We start from the raw sequence: 16,431 nt of genomic DNA, 5'->3' as shown, positions 1-16,431 counted from the left end.
ACACAATAAATGCAAGATTTACCTTTCTGACAACAACCAAGTAGGAATTCAAGGATCTCCCCAAGAATTTTTTTAATATACAGCTGCATTTTCTGTTGACAGTGGAAAGGGGACAGGAAAAAGAAAATGTGAGAATACTCCCATCAACCTCAAAGAGCAAGATTTTACTGTTTACATTTGAGAACAGCATTGTCCTTTTAACAGAGAACATGTTTGTTTGACCTCTCTTGGGGGATAATAACTTACACATTATCAGCAGCAGTCAGTTTCATGGAAGTTACCTTTTCTTCAGAGTCATCTGTTTCTTTCTCTAATGTCAGTCTTCCCCATATCAACATTTTATCTGCAATTTCCACAGCTTCAGCAGGAGGCAGTGCTTTTAATAAACTTATAATATCATCCCCCTGAAAGCATACATAAAGTGTATTAATTCTATGTTCAGTTCACAAACAGCTTGCCGTGGGGCACAGAGATCTACTGTTCAAAAAACACATCTGGAGACCCCTTTGGCAATGTGGCACTAGTTAAATTCTAGTTAAGTTAGATCCAGATACATTGGCAGCTGCCTTATATTAAGTCAGCTCTTTGGTCTATCTGCTTCAGTACTGTCTCTACTGATTGGCAATATGGGGGTTTAGATCCTACTTGGAGATATCAGGGATCAAACCTGTGCTCTACCACTGAGCTATGGACCACTAAGTAAGATTGTGTTAATTATGTGAATTATTTCTACAATAGTTGCTAGTTGTAGAACAGCTAGCTGCTGTAGAGCACGTAACCTAATTTAATTAAATATGAAGTATTTCTAATGGACAGTTTGGATATTTAAAGAAAAAAAATGTAAAGAATGAGTATGGTTCACACCTTTTCTTTATCAATAAGTTCCACAATCCTCCAGACATAGACATCTGCAGTGGGCAACATATATGCATTTACTATTTTCAAAGCATCTTCTAAAGAAGTATTTGAGTCTTGTTGTAGAATATACTTTACCAGCATCTGGAAAAAGACACAAATCAGTACACTATAATGCATAATACAGGCTTCCGCAACCTCGGCCCTCCAGATGCTTTTGGCCTACAACTCCCATGATCCCTAGCTAGCAGGACTAGTGGTCAGGGATGATAGGAATTGTAGTTTCAAAAACATCTGGAGGGCCAAGGTTGAGGAAGCCTGACATAATATATTCATCACAGAACATAGTCTCTTGCATATAAAGTTAAATTTTAATATGCATAAACCAAAATTGGCATATGAACAAAGGCTGTAATCTTGCAAACAATGACAGCATTCTTCAACTCAAATGATTGGGACTTATTTCTGTACATTTTACCAAAAAAGGGGCCCCACTTACCATCATCACTTGTTTATCATTTAAAAGATTGGTGTCTCTTATACCATAATTCCGCAAAAGTTTCTTCATTTCCATTAGCCTATAACCTTCTTGCAGAAGCTTCACCCTGCAGATAAAGTGTGCCTGCACTTACATTTCAGCTTCTGACAAATTGGCAGACTAATCTAATAAGCTGTTTCAGTTGCAGAAATACCACAAACAAAAGTTTGTGCCAAAGCAGCTAGAACATTCCCCAAAGGGGGCCAACCCCATATATTTCTGTCCCACTCGCAGCTTAAGCCATCTTCCCTCCACCTCTCACAAATAAATGATTCACAACAGTGCCAGGACAGGGAACCATTTCTCATGGGCATACTTCATGAGACCATATGCCACCAATGGGCAGGGCCAGGACAGAGCAAATGCCTGCAATGACAATTAGCTATGTACTAGCCATGCAAAAGTTGGGGGCTTCTGCACTCTCCCTGTGGCCATCTCTCATTTCCACTAGGCAAACGTTCGTGAGTGTATAGTCTGGAGAGAACCACAAGGCCTGGTAGACCACATTTGTTCTCTTGTCCTGAACTTCAACACCCCTGTATAATGGTACAAAATTACCCATATGAATTACAGCTAAAACCTAAGGCTGTTCTAGCAGCCTCTCACTCCTGTCTTTGCACAGCTAAGCTGTGTAAGACATGGAAAAAAATAAGTCCAAATGGCTTCTGTTCTACCAACATTCAGGGACAGGATTTAAATTCAATTCCCTCCCCACCCAATTAAAGGTTCAGTCCTGGGAGAGCAAGCATGAAGATACTAAACCGGTTGGGCAGCTGAGAGCAAGAAGAGTATGTGAGCTATTCAGTGAGGGCCCACAGCTTAGTGAGAGAGTACATGTTTTGCATGCAGGAGGCCCCACATTTGGGCATGGCATCCCTAGTGTATCCCTAATGGCATCAGGGCTTGGAGAGAACTCAGCTAGTAAGTGGAGACAATACTAGCTGGATGGACTAATGGACTGACAACAGAAAAAAGATATTGCCTGTTTACTGATGTATGAATGTAGTGCTCCTCCTTATGAGGGGGGGCTCCTGACTGATCCCAGGAATCCCCTTAAGAAACTCCCCATGTGTAGATTAGTAGGGCCCCTTGACACACAGGGCTAGCCAATCACAATGCCATTCTCACCACGAAAGACACCTCATGCGTGAAAGATTCTTATGCATTTGCAGGTGTTTTAAACAGCACTATAATACTGTTTACCCAAAGGGGGCACTGAGTGAAATTTAATATAATGACCCAGTTGGGTATCTGGCAGTCCAATGCTATGAGAGGCTTCAAGAGGCCCAAACCATCAATGCTGGCCCACTGACTATCCAACCACAGCAAGTCATTATTTTAATGTTATACAGTCTTTAGACTTTAACAAAGAGAAAAGTGAGCAGTTAAGTCAAACAAACAAGGAACAATTCCTGAAGTCCCTAAGTGGTACAGTAGAAGTAGCCAACTTGGTGGTCTTCAGATCTTGTGGACTACACAACTCTCACCAGCCCCATCCAGCTTGGTGAAGACCAAAGGACGATGGGAGTTGCAGAGGGCATCATGTTTGCTACCCCTTGTGTTTAAAGGCTAAGAGGTACATATGGGTTTGTTCTCTTACTTGTCATGCTCCATGTCCAGGTACTGTTGAACCAGCTGTTCCACTCCTGGATTCCAAGGAACCACAGCACTGTATGTTACTGCTAGCACGCCTTCAAAGATCAACTATAAAAGAAAATTTCTATGACTTATGTCCCACTGGCCTCTTCTTTCCAAACCAGAGGCGTTTCTTATCCCGCATGCATTTCAATATGAAAAGAGGGATCATTGGAACATTGGCACACTTGTCCTACTCACATCTATGTTGGACATGCAGCTCAAGACAGCGATGGCCTTTGCTTCCCACGTAGTGTCAAAGACAGAGGTCGACTGTTTACAATACCGCTCCAGTAAGTCCTAAAGAGTATTTTAAGAAAGTTTTGAAAATGTTGTGGCAAAAGTATTTCAAAAGTATTAAAAATCAACCTTTTTAAAAATAGATGTCATTCATTAGTATAATTCCTATGCAGTTTTTAGACTAGAGTCCTACACACACTTACCTCGGAAAAGGTGTTACTGAAATCTGGTAAGAAGACAGGAAGAAATTGAGGGATACAACCTGCTCAAAAGAAATAGATCAAGCAGGAAAGAAGGAGAAGGAGAAAATGTACACTTGTGAAGAGATCCAGGACTTGGAACATAGAAGATTGAGAGTATATGGGTAAAAACTGTAGAATAGGGAAACAGCAAGTGGCCTTGCTGTGGGTGCTGCTACAGACCTCCAAGCCAGACTGAGGACTTGAATGATGCCTTCCTACAGCAGATTAACAAACATTCAAAAAGGAGAGCTATAGTAGTCATGGGAGACATAAACTACCCCAATATCTCTTGGAACTGTAAGGTCCAATAAATTTTTCAATTGCATCAATGACAATTTCATTTCATGGAAGTAGCAACAAGGGGGTCATCTCTCCTGGACCTGTTCCTCACCACAGGGAGGAAGTGATTGACAACGTAGAACTACAGGGAATCTTGAGAGGAAGTGATCATGTCCTCTTGGGTTTCATGATACAAAGGCAAAGGCAAGGGAAAGCTGAGTATAGCCAGACATGCACTCTGGACTTTAGGAAGGATAATTTCAAAATGCTTAAGGAACTACTGGTTGAAGTCCCACGGTTAGAAATTCTCAAAGTGAAGGGATTCCAAGGTGAACGGAAGCTTCTTAAAGGTGAAATATTGAAAGCACAAAGTCAGACAATTCCAACAAGAAAGAAAAGTGGGAGGCACCTAAAGAAACCAGTGTGTCTGCATAAGGAACTTACAGATGAGCTGAGTATGTAAGAATGGGCATTTATAGAAATGGAAGAAAGGAGAAATCAGTTGTCAACTGTTGCAGGGAGAATGTCAGGTGGGCAAAACCTCAGAATGAAATCAGGCTTGAAAGAGAGATTAAAAATAATAATGAAAGGTTTCTTTGGCTATTTCCAAGCAAGAGGAAGAACATGCAAGTAGTATGCCTCTTGAGAGAAGATAGAGAAATACTACTGGGTGACAGAGAGAAAGTGGAAATGCTTAACACAGACTTTGCCTCTGTCTTTACCCCAAAGGAAAGCAGTGCCCAACCTGGTGGTAACAGAATAAACAATGCAAGGAGGGAGCTGCAGCCCAAAATAAGAAAAGAAGTAGTAAGGGAACACCTGGCTACTTTAAATGAACTCAGATCTCCAGGGCCTGATGAGCTGCACCCAAGGATGCTAAAGGAGCTTGCTGATGTACTCTTAGAGCCTCTGTCTATAATCTTTGAGAATTATTGGAGAACAGGTGAGGTCCCTGCAGACTGGAGGCGGGCAAGTCTTGTCCCCATTGTGATAGGAATTTTATGGTCTTATTTATAGTCTTAGATATATGGTAATGTTCATAACCGCACATACATGGACCACACATACATGGATCAGCACAGGAAGGCCAACCTGGAACCATTTTGATTCCTAAACTGACCAAATGTTTTCTCTGCAAGGTCAAACTGGAAAAGTCTCCCCATTACAGTGGTGCCCCGCAAGACGAATGCCTCGCAAGACGGAAAACCCGCTAGACTAAAGGGTTTTCCGTTTTGGAGGTGCTTCGCAAAACGAATTTCCTATGGGCTTGCTTCGCAAGACGGGTTTTTTTTTCCTCCCCCCCCCCTTTTTCCCAAGCCGCTAAGGCGCTTATCAGCTGATCCAAAGCCGCTAAGCCGCTTAACAGCAGATCCGCTAAGCCGCTAATCAGCTGATCCGCTAAGCCGCTTATCTGCTGATCCGCTAAGCCCGCTAATAGCGCTAAGCCGCTAATGGGCTTGCTTCGCAAGACGAAAAAACCACAAGATGAAGAGACTCGCGGAACGTATTCTTTTCGTCTTGCGAGGCACCACTGTATCTCTTTCCTCACAAATCCTGTCTTAAGGACACATTTAAGATATGAATAGGGTGTGAGCCTGTGACCTGGCCCAGGAGATAAGTATTTTACCACTACAAAAGAATGGCCAGGCTCCCCAGGCAATCCAATCAAGTAACTTGCCAGACAGGAGATAAACAAGGACAAGAGAAAAACAACATTTAAATTTCTGTGATGTTGGGGAATGTATCTGAGGGGTGGTCTTAGGTTACACCCGTTCTGTGATGTATGCATAATGTTTCTGGGAGTGGTCTTGATCTACAGGATGGGAATTTCAAAAGTCTTTATAAGCCCTTGCACACCATTTTTCTGGGTCCTCCTCTTTTCCTGCGTGTGGTGAGAGAGGACCCTGTTGCAACAGATCAATAAAGATCAAGCTTACTAGCTGCTTTGCTTCTCAATAGTCTCTGGTTGGCCTCTGTTATTTTCTCCTACCAATAGAAAACCTACGTAAGGACACTATATGGGCTCTTGGATACCCCATAAGGGGGAAAAGGGCAGATTTTTGTTGACAACACCATTTTCAAAAAGGGGAGGGAAGAAGACCAAGGTAAGGAAGAGGGAAACTCCGGAAAGAACTTGGAAGGGCGTATTTTAAAGGTCTAAGAGCCTAAATTCCCACAATTTTACTTTGCTGCATATTTTGTGATTTTGACTCTCTGCTGGGGTTCTCTCACCAAAGAGTACTTGCCCTCAGCTTGGATCTCCTTTATACCTATTTTTCCTAGAACCAACACTTTCCACTGTAAGTAAAATGCCACCACAGTTTACAATACAAGGATTTAAACAATGCAATTATTACAAAACAAATTTAAAAAGAAACCAAGTACTAAACATACAGCTGTGTATTTGTTGAAGACTGTACTAGGGCCGGGCGATGGATGGTTTTCAGCATCATGATACATCAGCAGCTAAATACCACGGTATACTGATATATCCCAATGTCTGAAATGTATTTGGCTGCTTCTTCCTCCCCACCTTAGGGGAGGAAGAAGCAGCCAGATAAATTGCCCAGCCCTTCAGATGAGCAAGCCCCCTTGCCATACCTCTCCAGCTCATGGAAGCCAAGGGGGTAGGGTTGCTGGGGCTTCCTTAAACAGCTCAGCTGGGAGGCAGGAAGGCTCACAGCTGTGCAAGACCAACTGTTTAGGCAGCTCTGGTTGCCTGCCAGGCTGCCTGTTTGCCTTCTCACAAGCGAGATAGCTGATCTCTTTCCTCCCTGTGGATCGCTGGGGAGGAAAGAGACCAGCCACCCACCCCATTTGCTCACATGGAGACAAACATGCAGCCAGCCAGCCAGCCAGCCAGGCAGATAAGAGAGCAAGCAGTTTGTGCTGGCAATACATGGCTCCGCAGGCAGGCAGACAAGCAGGCAAGAGTGAAATGTGTTGTGCTGGTGGTGTAATAGGAATTTTATGGTCTTAGATATATGGTAATGTTCATAAGTGTACCAACCAAGCACATACATAGATCAGCACAGGAAGGCCAACCTGGAACCATTTTGATTCCTAAACTGACCAAATCTTTTCTCTGCAAGGTCAAAATGGAAAAGCCTCCCCATTGTCTTTTCCTTCACAAATTCTGTCTGTGTTTGAATAGGGTGTGAGCCTGTGACCTGGCCCAGGAACTAAGTATTTATCACTACAAAAGACTAGCCAGGCTGCCCAGGAAATCCGATCAAGTAACCTGCCAGACAGGAGATAAACAAGGACAAGAGATAAACAACATTTAAATTTCTGTTTAGACCACCTTTTCTATGATGTATGTATGATGTTTCTGGGGGTGGTCTTAATCTACAGGAGGGCAATTTCAAAAGTCTTTATAAGGCCTGGCACACCATTTTTCTGGGTCCTCCTCCTTTCCTGCGTGTGAGGGGAGCACCCTGTTGCAACAGATCAATAAAGATCAGGCTTACTAGCTGCTTTGCTTCTCAATATTCTCTGGTTGGCCTCTGTTATTTTCTCCTACCAATAGGAAACCTACGTAAGGACTCTATATGGGCTCTTGGATACCCCATAAGGGGGGAAAGGGCAGATTTTTGCTGACAACAGAAGGAGGCTTCCAAATAGGGGACTTCCTCCTCTTCCTGCCACTACTCTGTTGCCTCCTGCACACCAAGCCATGAGGATTCTTCACTGTGGCAATCTCATTCAATCTCTTTATATTTTTCTCCATTTGCTTTAAGCTGCACAGTCAAGCAGGTATTTCGGCATGTTACGGCTAAAATCTGGGTGTGGGGTTACTCTGCCACCCAGCTCATCGGACGAAGTCCGTGGGTCCCTGCGGAAGAAAATGAGCTCAGCCGGACACAGGAGCAACTGCAGAAGGTCCAAGTTTATTGCGCAACAGGTTCAAGGCGAGATTGAACAGCGAGAAAGGGGGTGACATGAACTTTTGAAATTTCCCTCCATGTCCCAGAATACAGTGCAAAATACCTCCCAGTTACATCACGAATACATTAAGGAAAGGTTGGGTTACACAGATTACATCATGAATACATTAAGGAGAGGTTGGGTTACACTGGATTAACATATGGAGGAGGGAGGGGGGAATATGCAGAGCTGGAGATAAGCGCAGATAAGCACATCCTGAGAAGACAATGGTCCATGTACGCATAGTCTGTCACCTGGCATTGCCCGAGGAAAGGTTTGGCAGAGTGATTTTGACAGGATTACTTGAGAGATTATGGAGGACAGGGGAGGGGTGATGGAGTCCTAGAGAAATTGAGCAAATATATTGTAGTGAAGAAGACATGCCCCCCCCCTTCCGTAACAGGCAAGACTTGCCCAGGTGAACTCCAGAGTAGACAACAAATCCTTTTCCATTATCACACTGTCTCAACCCAGCAACCTACACCCATGGAACTCCCAGGGCTACACAAGTGGAATAAATCACAGGAGATCACTCTAAAGAGAAGTCTTGGAGTGCTTGCCCATACCAAGAAGCTACTCTTCCTTGAATCCAAACAGCATTGTCCCAAACAGAAAATTTAGAATACATCAAACTGGTGAGAAAAAAATCAAGTATTTAAATGCTGAATATTATGCAAATTAGCCTAGTTCTTTGTAAATTCATACTTTTCTACCTAAGAAAAGAAGCACCTGGCTCCCTGTAGAGGGAAATAAAGTCTTTAGTTATTTAATACTCAGAAAAGATTTTGTATTGATCTTGAATAGAGAAAAGAGCATACCTTTATGTACTGCAATAGAATTTCATCTTTCTCCAGATTATGATGGTGCATGTATGGTTCAATATACTTCTCTAAGGTAGCTGGAATGAGTTCTGCTGCAAGTACTTTATCAAGCATACGAAACACAGTCCTATTTGCATTTTCCTATGAAACAAACAAAATAAAACAATAGAAGAACTAGCTATGTAGCAAGATGAGCAGAACGTATAATTGATTGTGTTACAATAACCCACCTTCTGCTCTAAAGCAGGGTTACCAAAATGTGGTCCGTGAGCTTCATTCAAATGGTCCACAGTGTGTCCACAGTAAATATTCATATTGATTTTTAATTGCATTTTTATTGTTTTCAATTAATTATATTGTCTTTTATTGAACTATAAGTTTAATTTTATGGAATGAAAATTGTAATACGATAAAATAGAATAAAAAAGAAGCACTAAAAATTGGCTGCTTCTAGCAGAACAGGGAAGCTGAATCCAGCCCTAAGTGGTCCATCAAGAGACCAACAATTTTTAAGTGCAGTGGTACCTCTGCTTGCGAACAGAATCCATTCTGGAGGCCCGTTGGCAACATGAAAATAGTGCAACCCGCAGCGGCGCATCTGCGCACTTGTGGGTCGCAATTTGCCGCTTCTGCGCATGACGTCATTTTGTGCATCTGTGCACGCGGCGAAACCAAGAAGTAACCCTTTCCGGTACCTCAGGGTCGCCGCCGGACATAACCTGAAAGAACGTAATGTTGTAAACAAAAATTGCCCTTTTCCCTAAGAAGGGAAAAGGGCAATTTTTGTTTACAACAGTAACATGAAGCGGACATAACCAGAGGTACCACTGTAGTTCATATGGAGGGGAGGGGATGGAGTTTAGGAACAACTGCTCAGAGGATTCATTATCACACAAAAGCCACCAACTCCATCCACCAACAGGTCCATTTGATTTCGGTTTTAAAAACAAACTGGTCTTGCTGGTATCAGACCAAAGGCTCATCTAGGTCAGTACATTGCTTCCAACACTGACAAGTCAAACACCCTGGGAAATTCACAAGTAGCACCTGACATACATACTATCTTCTCTTTTAACACCAGCTAATAGCCATCTTTAATGTCTAAACATTTCCAAAAGTGCATCAACAACCAAATGCAGAAACAAGAGAGTCTGCACAAGCTATACCTCAAAGGGGAAGGTATTCTACAACCAGCAATAGGGCTCAGGACAGCAGTACCTCAAGGACTGCCTCTCCCCATATAAATCTACCCATTAATCATCTGAGGTCTTTCTTCATGTGCCTCCTCCATGTGAGATCTGGAGGGTGACAAACACAAGAGTGGGCCATTTCTGCAGTGGCCCCCTACTTGTGGAGGTTCATCTGGTGCCTGCATCTTTAGGCAAAAATGTTCCTCCTCAATCACACCTTTGGCTGATTAACATACTACAGCCTTTTAAATATGTCTGTGCAAAGGGGGGTATTATTTTGTTGTTTTTGTTTTAACTATTTATTTATGCTTTCACCGTGTATTTTTATCTTGTGAACTGCCCTGAGATCTTGGGATAAAGCGAGGCATATGAATCTAATAAACAACAACAACAACCAGGGAGCTACTCTGAGTCACAGTGTAACAGACGGCTCCTGAGGAGGGCTGTGCAATAAATTGCCATATAGTTGAATATGTCAGTGTTTGTAAAAAGCAAAAAAAAGATGGAAAGGGTTCTGACCTCCCTTTGTCTCCTCAGCCTGGTCCTCGGACCCTTGTCGGCACAAAAGAGTCCACGAGAAAAGTCCTTGCAGAGTTTTATTCTTAAAAGTCCTTGTGCAAAACATGACTGAATAACTATACACACCAGCACCAACCAACCCAACCACCAGCCACAGCCCAAACTAACATTTCTCACTTATATATACAACTTGGTGCAGACCGCTGAGTCATGCTGACCCAGCTTTATTCGCATTAAAGAAACAGCGGCCATTTTAGCCGTGACACCCCTTCTGTTTCTTAAATGCGAAAAACCCCAACAGAAACAATACATTACAACAATACAACAATACATTATATACATAAAACCAGTTTTGTCATCAATTCATTATGGCATGTTGCTGGCAAAGGCTTGGTAAACAAATCAGCAATATTATCTTGTGATTGACAGTACTCCAGTTTGATTACCCCATTCTGTACACAATCTCTCACATTCGCATGACGGATAGCAATATGTTTTGATGCGGATTTCATTATTTCCGAGCCTGCTAATGCAATGCACGATTGGCTATCTTCATACACTTGGATAGGCAAATCTACTTTACAATCTAGATCTTTTAGTATCTGTATAAATCATATGATGTCATTGCATGCTAGCGACAGGCTCCCATATTCTGCCTCACAGGATGAGGTCACAACAAATCCTTGTTTCTTTGACCTCCATCCAATTATGGAATTGGCAAACATCATAACCATTCCACCTGTAGATTTTCTAGTAGCTACACAGCTTCCCCAGTCCGCATCAACAAATACTTCTAGTTTTTCATCTTGTGTACTAGAGATCTTCAAACATACATTTAATGTCCCCTTTAGATATCTGATAAGCCTTTTCAAAGCACACCAATCGGCAGTACTGGGTTTAGATACACGTTGGCTCAGAACATTTGTAGCACATGCAATGTCTGGCCTTGACCACTGGCTTAAATACAACAGGGATCCTATTTTTGAGTGATACAACTCAGGCTGATCAAATTCCTCATCACACACTGTCTTTGGGAAATCTGGTGTCATGGGAGTCTGAACTGGTTTGCAGTTTTCCATGCCAAACTGCTCTATCAAACGAAGAATTTTCTCTTTCTGGCTCAATAGGAAGCTTCCATCAGCCTCCTGCCTTACTTCAACTCCCAAGTAATTGCTTACAGGCCCTAAGGCCTCTTTTCTAGTTGACTTGTGAGCTTCTGGATCTCATCTGTGGAACTCCCTGCCACAAGCAAATCATCAACAAAGACTAAGAGCATTAGATATTTGTTGCCTGTCCCCTTGGTGTACAAGCATGGATCAGCCACACTCCTTTTAAAACCAAGTTTTACAAGGGCTTCATTTAAACACTGGTTCCAACACCTTCCACTTTGTTTGAGACCATAAACAGCTTTTTTCAAACGCCAGACTGCACTATTCCCCTCTTCAAACCCAGGGGGTTGTCTCATTAACACTTCATGGTCTAAATTTGCATGTAGATATGCAGCATCAACATCAAAATGGTGCACTGCTAGTTGTCTTACAGCAGCAATGGAAAGCATTAAACGAAAAGTTTCACTCTTTACCGTGGGAGAAAACACTTCATCATAACTCTCCCCTTTAATCTGAGTGAACCCTCTGGCTACTAATCTGGCTCGAAAACGTGGTTCCCCAAATGCAAGGGTTTTCCTTTTATAAACCCACTTGCACGACACCACTCTGCCACCAGGTGGCGGCATTATGACCTCAAACACTTTGTTACGTTTAAAAGAGTCCATTTCTTCTTTCATAGCTTGTTCCCACAAAGCACGTTCCCCAGGGGGTAAGTCTAAGACTTCATTATAACTTTGTGGTTCCACACAACTCACATTGCATACTCTCACTCCTCCTAGGGTCAAACGCTGAGGAGGTACACCCTTGTTTGAACGCTGGGAGCGTCTAGGCACAACTACTTCTTCCCCCCTTATCTCTGGCTCTTCTTCCTCTTCCTCTAGAGAAGTATTATCTATTGCCACATCTTTTGGGGAAATCTGTGCCTCCTCCTCATCCTGCTCCTGTGTTGCCATTGGCTGAGAAGGAGCCTCTTCTCTTACTTGCAGGGGCAGTAGGCAATCAGGGTTGGCATGGATCGCAGTCCATCTGTCCTGGTCAGCGAAGTCTGCACTTCGTGACAGAACCACACGTCCTGGGCGTAAATTGAAACGCCACCCTTTGCCACAGGACTGGTATCCCACAAACCGCAGTTTCTGCGCTCTAGCGCCCCCTTTCTGGCGCTGAGCTTTGGGAATGTTTACATGTGCCCAAGAACCCCAGTTATGGAGCATTGTCCACTCTGGTTCTTTCCCAAACAACACACGATATGGTTTATCTTTTATAGAGCTAGACCAGGTTCTATTAATCAAAAAGTTCGCGGTCAGAAAAGCCTCGCCCCACAGCCTATGGTTGTGGCCCAATCCTGCATCCACTAGCAGGCAGTCCTTTACTGACTGTATCACAGCCCCACGTCTTTCGCACAGACCATTTTCAGCAGGGCTATAAGGATTAGTCAAACGGTGAGTGATCCCCTTACGTCGCAACCATGCCCCAAATTGTTTGTTCAGAAATTCTCCGCCCCTATCTGTTTGCAGCTGCACAACAGGCCGAGCGAAGAGCTTTTCAGCTTGGGCAACCCATTCTCTGAATGTGGGGAAACACTCAGATTTCTGCTTTAACAAAAACAGCCAACTAAAACGTGATTTGTCATCTATTACCAGAAAAGCATATCTGGCGCCCCCTTCAGTCTTCTGTGGAAAAGGGCCTATCACGTCACAATGGACAAGTTCTAAAACCTCTTTAGATACTCTGTCGCTTTTAGAAGCCACAGGCTTCCTCTTAGATTTGGCCATTTTACATACATTGCAATCTAGGAAACAGTTACAGCTATTTACTTTTAGGTTCTTGCACACCTTTTGCATTTCTGAAAGCACACGGAAATTGGTGTGACCCAGTTTTCTGTGCAGTTGATGTACACACCCCTTATGAACTGGCAAATTATCCTGAACCACCTGGGCTGCTTTAACAGGCTTGTCCTGCATTACATATAACCCATTTTCCAACTTTGCATGGCCACATACCTGAGTTCCATTCTTTATCAGACAGCCATCCTGCGTGAACTTAACACTATACCCTGCTTTAATCAAACAGCTTACAGACAGTAAACAATAGTCCAAACTGCTGACAAACAGAGTCTCTGGTAGAGTAGTGTTCAAACACTGCAGGAAACATGTTCCCTGGCCATCAATCTTGCTTCTACGACCATCAGCAAGATAAATTGAGTCTTTTCCATCAGCTGGCTTCTCCAGGGTCTTAAAGTCCTCCCGACTATTGCAGATAATCCTGCTGCTGCCAGAGTCCAGCAACCATGTTCCTCGAGGTATCTTTCTCTCCTCCCGAGAAAATGCAGACACAAACTGAGCAGAACGCGTGTTCTTCTTCTCTGAAGAGAACCCCTTCTGCTTACGTTTCTGTGTCGATTGCTGTCTCTGCTCCATGTCATCTCCTGGAAGTCTTGCCCTGCATTGACGCTGGAGATGCCCGGGTTGGTTGCATCTATAGCATCTCCTCACCGCCATGGCCAAGTCCAAACCTTGGCGTTGCTCCATTGGCAGATTCTGCTGCTGGCCCCCTCGGCTGTAACTCCTCCGTTCTTGGAGTTCAGCCTGTTTTTCTGACCTTCTTTCTGCTTCTTCGGTCAATCTGCCAACCACATACTCAAGGGTCAGATCTCGGGGACGCATACTCTCCATGCTGTTAATTACAGGCAACCAGCTTTCAGGCAAACTTGAAAGGATAATGTAGGTTTGGTCAGTCTCATCATAACGCTTACCTCTCTGCTGTAGTTGAAGAAACAGAGATTTCAGCGTTTGAAGATGAGTTGCCAAACTCTCACCTTCTTTCATAACAGTCCTGAACAGCCTTCTGGTCAGAGAAATTATAGTTCCAGCAGTTTCTCTGACATGCATTGCCCTTAATAAATTCCAGCACTCAAACACTGTGCTGGCATTTGCTACATGCAATAACTGAGAGTTGCTCAAACACAGCATAATTTGGGCACGGGCCCTTTCATCCAGCCGTTTTTTCTCAGCAGAGTCCCGTCTCAAAACCTCAGTTTCAACACAGTCCCATAGTCCATCTCTCCTTAACAACTGCTGCATTTTAATTGACCAACTCAGCCAGTTGCTTTCTGAGAGAAGTTCAAAAGGGATGCCTCCCCCAATATTTACAACTTGGGAAGACTGGAAATCTGCAATCTCTGCTGGTGCTTGCTGAGCCCCTTCTGTAGGGCCTCCAGCAATCTCTCCTGACTCTCTCTTTAGAGTCCAACTAGATGGTCCTGGCTAGCACTCACCGGCTTCTAGCTGCTGCCTCTGTTGACCCTCAGGTCCCGCCTGGCTCTGCAACTGGTGTAGCCGCTCTGTGAGTCGCCTACTGTGGTCCTCTAGCAGTTCAAACTGTTCCAGTAGCCGACGCTGAGTGCTTTCCTGATCCTCAGATCCTAGCCGCTCCAGCGTCGCTGCAGACAGTTACAGCTTGCCACCAACTGCTCCAATGCACAGCCACTGTCTCCGTAAACCACCAGGACTCACCAGCTCCTTGCTGAAATGCTGTTAGCCGTTTTGCACTCTGCACATGCTCAGAAACACTGGGCCCATAACCTGTCAGTGTTTGTAAAAAGCAAAAAAAAGATGGAAAGGGTTCTGACCTCCCTTTGTCTCCTCAGCCTGGTCCTCAGACCCTTGTCGGCACAAAAGAGTCCACGAGAAAAGTCCTTGCAGAGTTTTATTCTTAAAAGTCCTTGTGCAAAACATGACTGAATAACTATACACACCAGCACCAACCAACCCAACCACCAGCCACAGCCCAAACTAACATTTCTCACTTATATATACAACTTGGTGCAGACCGCTGAGTCATGCTGACCCAGCTTTATTCGCATTAAAGAAACAGCGGCCATTTTAGCCGTGACAGAATACTGGTATTGAAATAACATTGTGATACGTGTTTCAACAAGGCAATATACCAGTGAACAAAAGGTGGAGACTTAACAGCTTCCCAAGGGGTAGCTCTGCTTTGCAGATAATTTGCAGGCATGGTGTCTCCAGCTTTGTTTGCTCTCTTCCTCCTCCCACTGATAAGAAAAGATGATAAGCCCTCACAGAACCAGCAAACTCTCAGCTTCACTGGTGTCTTTCCACTTAGAGCTCAGCTAATTATGCAGAGCCTGCTAACAATACAGGTTATTCTAAAGCTGGACAAAAAAGAACATAAACAAAGAACTGGAAAGCCCTTCAAGAGGAAGCCTAATCAGTGGAAAAAAGAGGGGGAAGAGTTTTTATTTTCTGGTGGTGTTTATTGTTGGTTCCCCCTAAATAGCCTGCCTACATATCCCACATAATTCAAATGTGACTATCTTTTAGCTTGCTTCCCCTCTCTCCCTCCCTTTGATAAAAAGGGAGAGACAGGTGGGATGAAGGTTTGGGGGGGCCCTTCTGGGGGGGGTAGTGGAGGGGAGAAGATTTAACCGGCTGCCTTATGATGAAATGGGAGGTTGGGTACTGCGTGAGAATGATGGGGAGGGTGTTTTTCAGGAAGGAGTGCAAGCAAATGCGTGTCTACTCAACAAGCAAGCCCTACTGAATTCAATGGGGCTTACACCTGGGAAAGTAGAAGTACGTTTAATTCAGGCATGTCCAAAGTCCAGCCCCCGGGCCAAATCTGGCCCGCCAATTGGTTTAATCTGGCCCCAGAGGCAGTTGTGTTCTGGAGTGGGAGCGTGGGCGGCGTTCCCACTGGGTGGTTATGTGGTGCGGCTTGCTCACCATGCAGCTCTTGGAACTGTAATAAAAATTTAAGGTCTATAAAATGTTCATAATTGTACCAACCAAGCACAAACATAGATATGTGGACCACATGTCTGGAGCAGCACAGGAAGACCGTCCTGAAACCATTTTGACTCCTAAGATGACCAAGTGTTTCTCTGCAAGGAGGGAGGGGGTGAGGGAACCTTCCCATTGTCTCAGGAATTGGGTAATCACCATCTCAAAGGAATGGGCAGACTACCAGGAAAGGAAATCAGATAAGGCATTATCAGATAACCTGGCAGACAGGAAAAACAACAACATTCAAATTTCTGTTATAGACCGCCTTTTC

The 16,431-nt window shown here is 43.9% G+C and overlaps 2 protein-coding genes across 6 annotated transcripts in view; one reads left to right on the top strand and one right to left on the bottom strand.

Moving 5' to 3' along the window:
• The window catches only part of ZNRF3 (zinc and ring finger 3), a 224,061-nt gene that overhangs the window by 116,028 nt on the left and 91,602 nt on the right, over window positions 1–16,431 (top strand). The gene's annotated exons all lie outside the window — the stretch shown is intronic.
• The window catches only part of KNTC1 (kinetochore associated 1), an 84,831-nt gene that overhangs the window by 39,618 nt on the left and 28,782 nt on the right, over window positions 1–16,431 (bottom strand). For 4 of the 5 annotated variants that reach the window (XM_082203753.1, XM_082203751.1, XM_082203755.1 and 1 more), the window contains 7 exons: window positions 8,535–8,678; window positions 3,230–3,328; window positions 2,994–3,097; window positions 1,355–1,460; window positions 865–999; window positions 282–404; window positions 23–92 (listed from right to left, as the gene is read on the bottom strand). In XM_082203753.1, coding sequence (XP_082059879.1) covers window positions 23–92; window positions 282–404; window positions 865–999; window positions 1,355–1,460; window positions 2,994–3,097; window positions 3,230–3,328; window positions 8,535–8,678 — 781 coding nt within the window. Of the gene's footprint in view, window positions 1–22; window positions 93–246; window positions 405–864; window positions 1,000–1,354; window positions 1,461–2,993; window positions 3,098–3,229; window positions 3,329–8,534; window positions 8,679–16,431 lie in introns of all 5 variants that reach the window. The other variant, XM_082203752.1, reaches the window with a different exon arrangement.

Source organism: Podarcis vaucheri, assembly GCF_965113315.1.
Source record: "Podarcis vaucheri genome assembly, chromosome: 16".
Lineage (NCBI taxonomy): Eukaryota > Metazoa > Chordata > Lepidosauria > Squamata > Lacertidae > Podarcis > Podarcis vaucheri.
This window is presented reverse-complemented; position numbering and strand designations above follow the sequence as displayed.